Source organism: Schistocerca americana, chromosome 1 (genome assembly GCF_021461395.2).
Source record: "Schistocerca americana isolate TAMUIC-IGC-003095 chromosome 1, iqSchAmer2.1, whole genome shotgun sequence".
NCBI classification, from domain to species: Eukaryota; Metazoa; Arthropoda; class Insecta; order Orthoptera; family Acrididae; genus Schistocerca; species Schistocerca americana.
The window spans coordinates 544,295,403-544,311,877 of NC_060119.1; the positions used below are offsets into that span (position 1 = coordinate 544,295,403).

Here is a 16,475-nt window from a genome sequence, read left to right on the forward strand (position 1 = left end):
GCCCGAGGCAGGATTCGAACCTGCGATCGTAGCGGCCGCACTGTTCCAGACTGAAGCGCCTAGAACCGCATGGCCACTGCGGCCGGTGAAATGGGGATTTTCCCGTATGACCATTTCACGAGTGTACCGTGAATATCAGGAATTCGGTAAAACATCAAATCTCCGACATCGCTGCGGATGGGAAAAAGATCCTGCAAGAAAGGGCCCAACAACGACTGAAGAGAATCGTTCAACGTGACAGAAGTGCAACCCTTCCGCAAATTGCTGCAGGTTTCAATGCTGGGCCATCAAACAGTGTCAGCGTACGAACCTTTCAACGAAACATCATCGATATGGGCATTAGGAGCCGGAGGCCCACTCGTGTACCCTTTATGACTGCACGACACAATCCTTTACGCCTCGCCTGGGCCCGTCGACACCGACATTTTACTGTTGATGACTGGAAACCTGTTGCCTGGTCGGACGAGTCTCGCTTCAAATTGTATCAAGGGGATGGACATGTCCGGGTATGGAGACAACCTCATGAATTCGGAATCCGTCATATCAGCAGGGGACTGTTCAAGCTGATGGACGCTCTGTAATGGTGTGGGGCATGAGCAGCTGGAATGATATGGGACCCCTGACACGTTTAGATACGACTCTGACAGCTGACACGTACATAACCACCCTGTCTGATCACCTGCATCCATTCATGTGTACTCCGACGGACTTGGGCAATTCCAGCAGGACAATGCGACACCCCATACATCATGAATTGCTAAGGGTGACTGCAGGAGCACTCTTCTGTGTTTAAACACTTCCTCTGGCCATCAAACTCCCCCATTATTGAGCATATTTGGGATGCCTTGGAACGTGCTGTTCAGAAGAGAACTCCACCCACTCGTATTCTTATGAATTTATGGACAGCCCTGCAGGATTCATGGTGTCGATTCCCTTCAGCACTACTTCAGACGTTAGTCGAGTCCATGCCACGACGTGTTGCAGCATTTCTGCTTGTTCGCGGGGGCTCTACGCGATGTTAGGCAGGTGTACCAGTTTCTTTGGCTCTTTAGTGTATAATGTATACTAACTAGCATGTTCATTGCTCTCTCATTGTTCTCCTCTTGTTTGGTTCCTAGATGATGAAACCAATACAAAGCTATATAGCTGATTGTTCCTTCGAATCATTCAGCGACTTTTTTCTATGTTGTTACTCGGTATTCTTAAAGCAGACCACTATTCTTGCTCCCACAAGGTATTGGACTGAGGCTGCTAGAAGGATTACGAACTGTATTCGAAATGGAAATCATAAGTTAGTTTACGTAGGTTGTCCATTGGCGTAATGCATTCGAACAGGAGCAGAACAAAATTATCAAATTTCATTTACAGTTGTAACATTATAACCAGCAGCTGATCCAATTGTAAACCATGATCGTGGTCACGTGGTGGCTATCTGAAGCTGTGCAGAGTCCATACCACAAGTTCGATTGTTGTGTAATATGCAATTTATCTGTTGTCACTAGGGCTGTTGGTAAAATATTGATACGTATATGCCTTTCAAGCATATATATATATATATATATATATATATATATATATATATATATATATATCGGTATGTTTTACTAGCAGTATTTCGATATAGCAATTGTATTATCGAGTGGAGATATTTTTATTTTATATTATATTTTTTTCACAATTTTCGGTAAATATTTGAAATTGTTTTTTTGACATTGTACTAGAATATAATTTTACTTTCACTGTGTGAAGGAGTCTATTTTTTGAGCTTTCATCACTTCAAGTCTTTTCTTTGACTTTGGGAATCAATTACAGGTGGCACAAAGAAGAAGTCCGATTGCACTTTGGCGTGGCGGTGTGAATGGAATAACAAGATTTCCGACGTGACGAAAAGCGCACCAGTTACGTTAAAAAACAATTTTTTACGCAACGCGTGAGCTATTTCTGCACATTGGCATTCTACAACAATAGTTGCTGGAAATTATGGGTGTTTGGGGTCGACGGAGACGTGTGAGGAGAAATGCGGACGTAATCAGCTCTACTAACAGAAACTGCAACGTTTAACTTTACCATGCAGTTTTGACCTACAACTGCTAGGTCGCTGGCACCGGCAGAAATGAAAAAAAAACAGGGAAGTCGACATGAAACGTTCTGGACAAATCCCATATATGACGGAACCGAACGACAGGCCCTTCGGATACCTTTTATTGTGTCTCTTAAATGAAGTTTCAATTGTTAGAAAATTGGTTGTCGCCAGATGTGAAAATCATCGTTTTCCTATCAATTCTTGCTCGGAGGATAGGCAGGCTGCTACCTCATTAATTTACAGAGTATCTAACAATAAATCAATACTCAAATATAGTCCTCTAAAACCGGCAATACATTCACGATGTGCAGACGATATTTTTATAGGCCGGTTACATGATATCATTTTACTGCCGATATATAGATAATTTTTCGATATTTCGAAAGCCGGTAACGGTATTTCTTAAATATCGATATACCAGATTTCCTAGTCGTCAGTGTTAAATCAACAGATATTGTTGCAGAGTTCTGCCTCTGTCACTAGCCTCCTCTTTCCTTATTGGGGTTTTCCTGTTTTTCAGTTAGCGCAGCGCAAACATGTTCTTAGCATTTTGTCACTGAATTCTGTCCTGGCTATTAGTAAGGTAAAAATAAAAAAAACTGAAGCAATAGACATCAGTAGTCCAACAAATCTGAATCAAGAGACGAGTATGGCGCCGTAGACCAAACATGATACTGATCCGTTTATCTGTCTGCCATTGCTCTGGTTGTGATTAATACAGACATTTCACAACATGAAATACAAAACCAACCGAAATTTAAGTGTGGAATGACCGTCGTAGGGTCGAAACATTAAATTTACGAACTCTATCTCATATAAACATGATTACTATTCAGATTACTTCATCAATATGAAAAAAGGATGTTGTTGTGGTCTTCAGTCCTGAGACTGGTTTGATGCACCTCTCCATGCTACTCTATCCTGTGCAAGCTTCTTCATCTCCCAGTACCTACTGCAACCTACATCCTTCTGAATCTGCTTAGTGTATTCATCTCTTGGTCCCCCTCTACGATTTTTACCCTCCACGCTGCCCTCCAATGCTAAATTTGTGATCCCTTGATGCCTCAAAACATGTCCTACCAACCGATCCCTTCTTCTAGTCACGTAGTGCCACAAACTTCTCTTCTCCCCAATCCTATTCAATACCTCCTCATTAGTTATGTGATCTACCCACCTTATCTTCAGCATTCTCCTGTAGCACCACATTTCGAAAGCTTCTATTCTCTTCTTGTCCAAACTAGTTATCGTCCATGTTTCACTTCCATACATGGCTACACTCCATACAAATACTTTCAAAAACGAATTCCTGACACTTAAATCTATGCTAGATGTTAACAAATTTCTCTTCTTCAGAAATGCTTTCCTTGCCATTGCCAGTCTACATTTTATATCCTCTCTACTTCGACCATCATCAGTTATTTTACTCCCTAAGTAGCAAAATTCCTTTACTACTTTAAGTGTCTCATTTCCTAACCTAATTCCCTCAGCATCAGCCGATTTAATTTGACTACATTCCATTATCCTTGTTTTGCTTTTGTTGATGTTCATCTTATATCCTCCTTTCAAGACACTGTCCATTCCGTTCAACTGCTCTTCCAAGTCCTTTGCTGTCTCTGACAGAATTACAATGTCATCGGCGAACCTCAAAGTTTTTACTTCTTCTCCATGAATTTTAATGCCTACTCCGAATTTTTCTTTTGTTTCCTTTACTGCTTGCTCAATATACAGATTGAATAACATCGGGGAGAGGCTACAACCCTGTCTCACTTCTTTCCCAACCACTGCTTCCCTTTCATGCCCCTCGACTCTTATAACTGCCATCTGGTTTCTGTAAAAATTGTAAATAGCCTTTCGCTCCCTGTATTTTACCCCTGCCACCTTCAGAATTTGAAAGAGAGTATTCCAGTTACATTGTCAAAAGCTTTCTCTAAGTATACAAATGCTAGAAACGTAGGTTTGCCTTTTCTTAATCTTTCTTCTAAGATAAGTCGTAAGGTTAGTATTGCCTCACGTGTTCCAACATTTCTACGGAATCCAAACTGATCTTCCCCGAGGTCCGCTTCTACCACTTTTTCCATTCGTCTGTAAAGAATTCGCGTTGGTATTTTGCAGCTGTGACTTATTAAACTGATAGTTCGGTAATTTTCACATCTGTCAACACCTGCTTTCTTTGGGATTGGAATTATTATATTCTTCTTGAAGTCTGAGGGTATTTCGCCTGTCTCATACATCTTGCTCACCAGATGGTAGAGTTTTGTCATGATTGGCTCTCCCAAGGCCATCAGTAGTTCTAATGGAATGTTGTCTATTCCCGGGGCCTTGTTTCGACTCAGGTCTTTCAGTGCTCTGTCAAACAAACTCTTCACGCAGTATCTTATCTCCCACTTCGTCTTCATCTACATCCTCTTCCACTTCCATAATATTGTCCTCAAGTACATCGCCCTTGTATAAACCCTCTATATACTCCTTCCACCTTTCTGCCTTCCCTTCTTTGCTTGGGACTGGGTTGCCATCTGAGCTCTTGATATTCATACAAGTGGTTCTCTTCTCTCCAAAGGTCTCTTTAATTTTCCTGTAGGCAGTATCTATCTTACCCCTAGTGAGACAAGCCTCTACATCCTTACATTTGTCCTCTAGCCATCCCTGCTTAGCCATTTCGCACTTCCTGTCGATCTCATTTTTGAGACGTTTGTATTCATTTTTGCCTGCTTCATTTACTGCATTTTTATATTTTCTCCTTTCATCAATTAAATTCAATATTTCTTCTGTTACCCAAGGATTTCTATTAGCCCACGTCTTTTTACCTACTTGATCGTCTGCTGCCTTCACTACTTCATCCCTCAGAGCTACCCATTCTTCTTCTACTGTATTTCTTTCCCCCATTCCTGTCAATTGTTCCCTCATGCTCTCCCTCAAACTCTCTACAACCTCTGTTTCTTTCAGTTTATCCAGGTCCCATCTCCTTAAATTCCCAACTTTTTGCAGTTTCTTCAGTTTCAATCTGCAGTTCATAACCAACAGATTGTGGTCAGAATCCACATCTGCCCCTGGAAATGTCTTACAATTTAAAACCTGGTTCCTAAATCTCTATCTTACCACTATATAATCTATCTGATACCTTTTAGTATCTCCAGGATTCTTCCAGGTATACAACCCTCTATTATGATTCTTGAACCAAGTGTTAGTTATGATTAAGTTATGCTCTGTGCAAAATTGTACAAGGCGGCTTCCTCTTTCATTTCTTCCCCCCAATCCATATTCACCTACTATGTTTCCTTCTCTCCCTTTTCGTACTGACGAATTCCAGTCACCCATGACTATTAAATTTTCGTCTCCCTTCACTACCTGAATAATTTCTTTTATCTCGTCATACATTTCATCTATTTCTTCATCATCTGCAGAGCTAGTTGGCATATAAACTTGTACTACTGTAGTAGGCATTGGCTTTGTGTCTATCTTGGCCACAATAATGCGTTCACTATGCTGTTTGTAGTAGCTTACCCGCACTCCTATTTTTTTATTCATTATTAAACCTACTCCTGCGTTACCCCTATTTGATTTTGTATTTATAACCATGTAATCACCTGACCAAAAGACTTGTTCCTCCTGCCACCGAACTTCACTAATTCACACTATATCTAACTTTAACCTATCCACTTTCCTTTTTAAATTTTCTAACCTACCTGCCCGATTAAGGGATCTGACATTCCACGCTCCGATGCGTAGAACGCCCGTTTTCTTTCTCCTGATAACGACGCCCTCTTGAGTAGTCCCCGCCCGGAGATCCGAATGGGGGACTATTTTACCTCCGGAATATTTTACCCAAGAGGACGCCATCATCATTTAATCATACAGTAAAGCTGCATGTCCTCGGGAAAAATTACGGCTGTAGTTTCCCCTTGCTTTCAGCCGTTCGCAGTACCAGCACAGCAAAGCCGTTTTGGTTAATGTTACAAGGCCAGATCAGTCAATCATCCAAACTGTTGCCCCTGCAACTACTGAAAAGGCTGCTGCCCCTCTTCACGAGAATTTAATACGGTCACTCCACTCACTGTTGTCTGCCTCGTTGATTTTGCAAATCGTTACGTCGTCTAGCAAACAGAACGTAATGCAGACATGAAGGAAGCTCTGTATTGTTGTATGGCATCAAATCGCTGTAGCTGCAAGTTTCTCCGTACAGCGATTTGAAAATAAAGGTTATCTGAACCTTTGAGAGGACACTGTCTCACTGGATGGCTGGATCCGATCATTCCAGCTACTAAAACGCATTTTTCTTGCTATTAGCATACTCAAGACTATGCAACGTCGTAGGCATTGTTTGGTAACTCTGTTGTAACAGTGATTTGCACTTTTTGATGCATAAGCTACCCCTACTTTCATCTTCACACTGCAAGCTACCTACCTCAGATACAGTTATGGCAATGAGTGAGTGTTTACTGCAACAGTGCCTTGTCCGCATAGTCTTAAAGTGCTAGCATTTGAAAACAGAAGCTCTTTTCGAAATCCTTTCCAGTTTTGCTGTAAAAGCTGTATCTTGTCACTTCCTGCTACTTTAATTGAGCTGCTAATTATCACAAGTAAGTGACAAATCTTAAGCCTCCGTGTCGTATGTCTCCTAGCAACCTCCGGAGTAATCATAGTCGGCTACTTTGAGAAAGTATAGTTACATCACAAACAAGAGAAAGTCTCTGAACTGATTAGAAGCAACTGTCAGTGACATGAATCTGAATTGTATTCATTTCTCAGTAACGAACAAGATGGGTCAAAAATTACGGAAACAATGAACAAGCTTGTCAGTTTGCATTATCTACGGCAGATTTGGAGAGTTTGAAAGTGCACAACTACATATCTGCCAATTTCTTCTGTTTTCTTTCTGCTTTAGTAGTCACGTACTCCGTTTTTTCTGTGAATCCGTGATTTTATTTATCATCCTGTGGCATTGATGCATGAGTCTATTATCCACAATATTGTAGGTATTCCTGATAGCCTATTTGAGTATGACTCATGACCAGACGTAGATAGTCTGTTTGAGGTCTGCAATACGTAGTAAGACATTTTGGACTAGGTCGTTTTGTATATAATTTTAATTTTTTGAAAGCCGCAAGCTGAAAAGGATAAGTGTGCACCTCACTTTTAATTTTCAATGGTGTAATTTCCTGTTTGAAGCTGTCCCTTTGATCGGTGTCTGGTAGCGCAGCCTCACTGAGGGCTGGAGTGAGCGGACTATTGATAACAGTGAGAACATGGTGAACTGTCCATGAATTTCTTCGTATTACTAGTGCAGATAAGACTTGACAAATTGGTGACAATGTTTGGCACCTCGTGATCATTCACTCACTTTAGACTTTGGTGCTGAGTGATCCTGCTAAATTCTCTTTTCATACTGATGACGTAATCTGAATAGCCATCACGTTTCTATGAGATCAGGCTCATAAATTTAATTTTTCGACCCTAGGATTTTACGCTCAAACTTCAACTGCTTTTGTATCTAATGTTGTGAACGATCTGCATTAACTACCACAAAGCAATGGCAGAGTGCTAACCGAAGCAGTGTCATGTTTGTTCGTTGCATCATGCTCGTCTCGTGATCCATGACAAGGATGTTGCTGGTTCAGATCTAGCTGGGCTACCGATTTGTATCGCATCAGTTTTTTTCTCTGCAAATAGCCAGAACGCAATTTTAAGTGCATTGCACCAACTGGCATCAGCCTGTTTTTGTTGTTAATCGTAAACCTTTTTCTGTGATGCAGTAAACTTCATTCACTATTAGTTTGTTATTGTTATTCATACAATCACAAGATCTTTACAATCACTGTATGGTACCGATTCACATGAGCTGTGCATCTGGAAGAATGGATTGTTGGATGTTTTGCCACGCAGGATACGCACATTTACCTCAGCGTCTCGTTCACAGGGCAACAGAAAATCCCCAGTAACAAAAGACGATAACGGGATGCTTGTGAGAGACACGCCTGTTCATTTAACCCTTCATTACACACTTTTTTTTAGAAGTAAAAATATTTTTATGTGTTTCAAATTGTTCAAGGATGTCAGGAAAAATGTTTGAAAAAAATAAGATGTTTTTAAGTCAGAAAAAAAATTATTTTTATTCAATTTGCATTTATGCAAAACTGTGGGAAACTTACCATATACACTCATAAGTGACACTTTGCACATATGCAAAACTCTGGAAGTTTTTCACACAAAAATGTTATTAACTGTAAAAAATATTTTTTTCACGTCAAATTAACAACAGATATGAAATAATTAATGAAATATTCGAAAATTAATGAAAGACACATGTCTTAAACACTATGGAATGCAAGAAAGCAGTTTTTGTCTTTATTTAAATATAAATTCATTTTGCACTTTTCACACATGATAAAGGTATATAGCCTTTGCAGTTAGGGCGTTTGCATGTTGTTCTCTTCTTGTTCCACACTTGCCAGTTATCATAAGGATCTAACCTCACTTCCTTTGGAGGTAATGATGATCCCTCACACATTGGAGTCAAAAGACATTTTTTATTCATATGATCAATTATAGGTCTGATTTTGTATAGTTTGTCAGGATCTTGACTCTCAGGGTCTGGCCGCTTTGTATTGTCATTGAAATGCAAAGTGGCCATCAGACTCTCGAAGTACCTCTGAGACATTGTCTGTTTTACTACCTCAACACCAATAACATCATTCCAGAGATCACGAACAGCAGTAGGTGGATCCAAAGAACTAATAATACATATGCCTATAAGTTTATGAATGTCATGAACATTGCAATTAAATGGTTTGCTTGGATTTTTTGTGTGCTGTGAAGATTAGTTTCGTCAACAATTTTTGTCATTAATTCATCATTAAAAAATATTTAAAAAACTGATATGGCGTGGACAGCCCTAGCACTGACTGTGGCAGTGAAGACTTTCCTTTTAATATAAATTTATCATTTCCAAATGAATCACTTTGTTTTTTCCAGATGATTCGATTTTTCTGAACCTTTTGGTGTTTTTCAGAAGCTTGTGGTACCTGTGCATCAGCAGCAGTTTCATTCTCATCATCCTTCAAACAATAATTATTTGAATTATGTGTATTAAGTACAGTAGCCTCAGGCTCGCTATCACTATCTGCAGATTCCAGATCATATACGTTTATTGTCGGGTCTTCATCTGAATCGTCAAAATCTAACTCATCTTCACTGCCAGAAGGGCATTCTAGGGCCATGAATTCTTCATACATCATCACTTTACGTCGTCCATTGTCGAAATACGAGAATGAATCCATTACAGCACTCGAACTATCACGATAAACTAGAAAAAAGCAGAAAGAAGGAACCACTACTTTCTCATCGTTCGATTGTGGATAGAAGTATTATTACGCACTACTGCACATATGCAAACGAAATTGATTTGTATACTACTCACATATTTATTAGCAGAAATACAAGATGAACGTAGCAGAATACTCTCCAAAGGTTGTAGAAGCTCTACAAATTTTTTGCATTCACGTGTTCTTCCATTCAACTATTAACAATCACCGCCGAAAGAGAGCAATGTCAGCCTGACTTACAATGGTACTCACAGCAACACACATTGTCGCGTCATACACTCAGTAGCGCATTCTAGTGGCAGATTCCTATCAGTTACCGTCATAATACGACATAGCACATCAGCAAAGCAGTTTCATTCGTAAAGCTTTAAGAACAACGGCGAAAAGAGAGTTGAAACTTTGCTTTACACATCTGCAAAGCATGGCAGTGAAGGGTTATCACCCTGACGACAGATGTATTGGCGTCGCAATATATTATTCAACGATAGAAAATGTAGTATGGACTCTGCTACAGCTAGAGATAGCCATGAGTTTGTGACCACGATCATGGTTTACAATTGGTTCAGCTGCTGGTTATAGTGTTACAATTGTAAATGGAAAGCTCCAGTAGCTTGTGGGGGCAGAAATAGTGATCTGCTTTACGAACACCAAACAACAACACACAGAAAAGTCTATGGAAAGATTCGAAGGAACAATAAGCGATATGGATTTGGATTCTTTTCATCATTGAGGGACGAAGCAAGACAGAAACATTACCAAAGTAGCGAGCTTGCTAGTAACTATGCATTATACTTCTGGGTCTCAAGGTGAAAAATGTGTGAAAGTGTAGAACTGCACATTTTACACATCTAGTTTCTGTGTTAATGAAAATAATTTACAGGTTCTTCTCCTCTGAATGGTCAAATGAAATGATTACATCGTGGCTTCGAATAATTAGTTAACTACGTTTTTTCTTCCTTCCATCCCCACCAACATACTTCTGCATTGTTCATATGTGTGTGAAATCTTATGGGACTTAACACTTCTGCGTTCTCCCGGTAGCCATGAAATTTTATTTTTATGCAGCACAAGACTGGTCGTAAACGTTGTCGATTTCGAGTTGCAAGGTTTGATATCTTACTGTTTCGTGGCACATGGGGCAAGTTTGATTTCCAATTAGTTTTTATTCCACTGAAATAAGCTTTCTTTGCAAACTGTCAGTATGTGTTTTATTCTTTTCATATTTTGGAGAAACTGTAATCGTGATGGAATATTATGTTCCTCAGTATTTCACATGTCGTATGCTGTATGAGCTGAAACTATCACTAGATTTGCTATCTCTGCACAGAGATAACATGGACGTTAACAGCCCGCTTCCACGCTGAAAAGCTTCAAAAATGGGGAATTCTATACTGAATCTAACTGAATAGCTTAAATAGTCGACGCCAGAAAGTATCAAGACATAAAGCTGCGTGAAAACTAAACACTCTGGCGCCTTCCGTCTGAGAGCTCGCATAAGACGAGCACGACAACCATTTCGTTACATAGCTGGCCCTAGCACAGCTAATAACTGGCAACATCATTGCAAACATTTGGCAACCCTGTGATAGGGCATTTACTTCCGTCTATAGTCCTGAAATGTTACGTTCGTGGTCAGGGTCGCAATGCAACGGTACATTATTGACGCGTAAAGTTTCATTGTTCACCTTACTATTTGCACATTATGTTGTCTCAATGGAGTATTAAAAGTGTACAAAATTTGAAGTAAATCCGTGATACGAACGCCGTGGCCTCAGCTTGTTAGTAGGGACATAAAGTGGGATGATCACATAGGCATCAGTCGTGGGTAAAGAAAGTAGCAGACTTTGGTTCATTGGTAGTCTACTAGGGAAATGCAATCAATGTACAAAGGAGATTGTTTGCAAACCACTCTTGTGACATGTCCTGGAATATTGCTCAACTGTGTCTGATCCATACCAAATAGGACTAGCATGGGGTATTGACTATATACAGAGAAGGATGGCATGAATCGTCACAGGTTTTTTTTTACCCATAGGAAAGTGAGATGTTGAAAGCCAGACAGAAACTATCCTGAGAAAGTCTACTGGTAAAGTTTCAAGAACTGGACTTATACGATGACTCTAGGAATGTTCTACAACCCCCTACGCATCACTCACTTAGGGATTGCGAGGATAAGACTGGATTAATTGCAGCATTCACAGAGGCATTTAAACAGTCGTTTTTCCCACTTTCTATATGTGAAAGGAACTAGTAAATAATTTCCTAATAATGTGGGACTTATTCTTTGCCATGTACTTTACAGTGGTTTGCAGAATATAGAGGTAGCAATATGTTTTTTGGATATGCATACATAGATAGTGGCTTCCTATAGTTGTTACTAAATTCAGATACACTCTTGCACGTACCTTTCTTATAATATGCCTATTGCGAAACAGGACGTCTGTATTGGACATTTATTGCTGGTGAGACACGTAAGGAGGATGGAGAATTTGAATGTAATACCTACATATCTGAATGTACCAGTACTTGCAAATATAAACAATATTATTGTTATAAACTTCCAGCATGGAGGGGTAATTGCAGGGCAGCAAGTTGTGTTAAACAGTACAATGGAAAAACGTACAGATTTCATTTATGTTTACTTGACTAGTTTCAGGCTGGGATCCATTTTCACATCATCCAGATAGTCAAAATGGTTTTCACAAAATACAAGAACTATGTCAAGATAACAAACACACACACATATATATATATATATATATATATATATATATATATATATATATATATATATATATATATATATATATACTCCTGGAAATTGAAATAAGAACACCGTGAACTCATTGTCCCAGGAAGGGGAAACTTTATTGACACATTCCTGGGGTCAGATACATCACATGATCACACTGACAGAACCACAGGCACATAGACACAGGCAACAGAGCATGCACAATGTCGGCACTAGTACAGTGTATATCCACCTTTCGCAGCAATGCAGGCTGCTATTCTCCCATGGAGACGATCGTACAGATGCTGGATGTAGTCCTGTGGAACGGCTTGCCATGCCATTTCCACCTGGCGCCTCAGTTGGACCAGCGTTCGTGCTGGACGTGCAGACCGCGTGAGACGACGCTTCATCCAGTCCCAAACATGCTCAATGGGGGACAGATCCGGAGATCTTGCTGGCCAGGGTAGTTGACTTACACCTTCTAGAGCACGTTGGGTGGCACGGGATACATGCGGACGTGCATTGTCCTGTTGGAACAGCAAGTTCCCTTGCCGGTCTAGGAATGGTAGAACGATGGGTTCGATGACGGTTTGGATGTACCGTGCACTATTCAGTGTCCCCTCGACGATCACCAGTGGTGTACGGCCAGTGTAGGAGATCGCTCCCCACACCATGATGCCGGGTGTTGGCCCTGTGTGCCTCGGTCGTATGCAGTCCTGATTGTGGCGCTCACCTGCACGGTGCCAAACACGCATACGACCACCATTGGCACCAAGGCAGAAGCGACTCTCATCGCTGAAGACGACACGTCTCCATTCGTCCCTCCATTCACGCCTGTCGCGACACCACTGGAGGCGGGCTGCACGATGTTGGGGCGTGAGCGAAAGACGGCCTAACGGTGTGCGGGACTGTAGCCCAGCTTCATGGAGACGGTTGCGAATGGTCCTCGCCGATACCCCAGGAGCAACAGTGTCCCTAATTTGCTGGGAAGTGGCGGTGCGGTCCCCTACGGCACTGCGTAGGATCCTACGGTCTTGGCGTGCATCCGTGCGTCGCTGCGGTCCGGTCCCAGGTCGACGGGCACGTGCACCTTCCGCCGACCACTGGCGACAACATCGATGTACTGTGGAGACCTCACGCCCCACGTGTTGAGCAATTCGGCGGTACGTCCACCCGGCCTCCCGCATGCCCACTATACGCCCTCGCTCAAAGTCCGTCAACTGCACATACGGTTCACGTCCACGCTGTCGCGGCATGCTACCAGTGTTAAAGACTGCGATGGAGCTCCGTATGCCACGGCAAACTGGCTGACACTGACGGCGGTGGTGCACAAATGCTGCGCAGCTAGCGCCATTCGACGGCCAACACCGCGGTTCCTGGTGTGTCCGCTGTGCTGTGCGTGTGATCATTGCTTGTACAGCCCTCTCGCAGTGTCCGGAGCAAGTATGGTGGGTCTGACACACCGGTGTCAATGTGTTCTTTTTTCCATTTCCAGGAGTGTATATATATAACAAAGTGTACGTGAGTAGTTACAGGGCATAGTTAGTTATATGTATGCTCTCTAACTGTTTATTTGCACTTTGTTATATGTAGGTCTTTGTTATCTTGTTTTGGTTCTTATATTTTGAGGAATACGAATTTGACTAGCTAGATGATTTGAAAATGGGTCCTGACCCAAAACTATTCATTAGGTAAATAAAACTGAAATTTCCAGCTTTGATGTTTTTTTTATTGTACTAATAGTGTAGTTGTATTAAGAGTATTATTGTCATTTCGTTGTCATCTATTTATGTGAGACTAAGATATAATTGTACACGAATGTATGATTTTTTTTTTTTTTGCAGATTCTGAATAGTTCGTACACCCTCATCAGTCTCCTGTATCAGTTCCAAGTACCAAAAGATTGAAACAGCAGAGAAGAACCTATGACACAGCAAAAAGAAGTATGCAAGGAATGCTTCAAGTACTGCGAAAATTTACAAATAACTTTTCATCACATTGCAAACAGAGCACATCATTAGTAACTGATTATTTCAGACACATGACTCATTGTGTTGAAGACATCATTTACACAGAGTTTATATTCTGAATTTTTATCGAAGTTTCTCTCACATTTATAATTAATTTGTTTGTGCTGTTTACTAGTTGTCTAAGTATCTCTTTGCAATTAAATGCCTTCATAACTAACAAACTGCTACAATCTCAATATGTATATAGCAACTCAGCTTGTTGCAGTTAAATAGCTTCATAACTAACAAATGCTACAATCTCAATATGTATACAGCAACTCAGCTCTAAATACATATTTTCAGCAGAACAATGTGCTACTTTTTCTTTATGACTACTTCATTGCAAAACAGTCCATCTCTTGGGACTTCATAAAATAATAGTTTATGGCTCTGATTTACATATGTGTCTAAGAGGCTCTTATAGTCTTTCATCAAATAATTTGTTATTTATTCTTATATGGTTGATGGACTGAAATTAGCTATTCTTTGTCTTTTACTTCAATTCCATATAAAATTATGTAATTATGTACCATACAACGTTCCATATGGGAGAAGAATGTTATAAACATAGTACTAATGCTTCATTCCTCTATGGCTTGCGTTCTGGGAACATAACAGAACATTCTTGATTAATAAGCAACAGAAGACACAGAAGTTATCCTTAAATTACCTTTTTTCTCGTTTATTATTCACTGATCATCTAATAATCTTCTTTACATTTCTTTAGACATTTCAGTAATTAATTATTCATTGAGCCTTATGCTAATATTCTTAATATTTCTTTAGATATATTATCGATATGTGTGCTGAACTACTTTCAAATTAATTATGTTGTATGGCTGTATGTATGTAATGGCAGATATCAGATAATGACAATGCTGATTACAAAAAGAGTCTTCTTGTTCTCAATTATGAACTACAACTAAAACTCTACGGTATCCTCATCTTCAAAAAGAGGGAGACAAAAGAACACATAGAGAGTAGTGTAAATCTTTGCTCTACTGTATCATAAGTTGATAAAATCTATTTGAGTCGCCCAGATGCAAAAGCTGCTAACTGCATGATAAGTGAAACTGAGAGAATCGAGAAAAACGCGTCTCATCCAAACCATTAAAGAGTTCATTTCTTCTTTTGAAAATAAGTGAAAAGTAATTAAATACTCGGTGTTAATGATTGAGATCTGCGATTAAGTTTTGTACGTTAAAATCTTAAGATCAATACTGACTTAGAGGTTTTTGCACCTGACTTATGCTGTTAGCAGGTTTCACAAACTTATCTATCCAGTTACGACACAAACATTCGGTTGCAAAACCCTCTCTTCGGCGATATGTTACGAATGACAGAAGGATGGAATTTCGTTACTGCAAATACAAACAGAATACGTTTTATTTCAGAGAGAAGTCTGGAAATACTGAAAAATTGGATTATGCAGATACGAAGGTAACATTATTTTATATCGACAAACTGCCTTTTTTAACGTAAAAAAAGAGAAATGATTGTTCAACATTAGGGATTTTTTTAAAAAAATACATTATCGTTCTTTCGACGTCACAAGAAATTGGAGAAAATAAAATAAGTTCGGAATTGCATCTTAGTTAAAACAGCGGCAAAAATTCTAGAAAATATAACTGGCTGGAAATTGCTTTTAGGTGACATCACTCTCCATCAACTCAAAATCACTTCCTGCTTGAGCGCTAGCAGCGGCAGGGACTAATCTAGGAGTCCCTTCTGTTCGTGTAACACCTCAGTATAAAACTTGAGTTTGTCGTTTGTCACCCAGTCTTCACCGAAGTGGAGCTCTACAGTTTTCTGACGTCTCCGAATTTGGCTTCTCAAAGTTCTACACCTCCTATGATTGGTGCTGGGCCGCAGCCTTTGCTGAAATTTTTTCCCATCTTCACGATGCTCTTCCCCTCTCTTGTTTCAAAATTGTAGGAGCGCTCTCCTTGCACAACGCAAATCATCTTGTTTCTGCTTTTCCTGAAAACGATTTTTTTGGCTTCTTGAATCTGGAAATACCAATTACCAGTCAGTTTCACAAAGCCTTTCGTGTATATCATAACAATTAGTGGCAACACAATTTACATTGCATAACATTTCTTTAATAACGTTTTCCATGTTCTTGCCTTTCTGTTTTAGAAACATATCTTTTCCACTGATCAGGACGCCATTTCCTTTTCCGAGAGGGACCGACGCCCTTGGTCTCGTCATTTTCTGCTACTACTAAGGGCCCGATTTCTTGCAGAATTCCTGATATTTCCATTGCTCCCACTTCGTTTGTACCATTTAAGCCGTCCACAAAATCACACAAATACGTCAACTTACACCCTGCT

At 40.1% G+C, this 16,475-nt stretch overlaps 1 protein-coding gene across 1 annotated transcript in view; it reads left to right on the forward strand.

Moving 5' to 3' along the window:
- Positions 1-14,187, forward strand: part of LOC124574330 (odorant receptor Or2-like) — a 131,203-nt gene extending 117,016 nt beyond the window's left edge. Inside the window, exon 7 of the mRNA XM_047131148.1 lies at positions 13,978-14,187. Coding sequence (XP_046987104.1) covers positions 13,978-14,040 — 63 coding nt within the window. The 3' untranslated portion in view covers positions 14,041-14,187. The remainder of the gene's footprint in view (positions 1-13,977) is intronic.
- Positions 14,188-16,475: the final 2,288 nt, after the last annotated feature.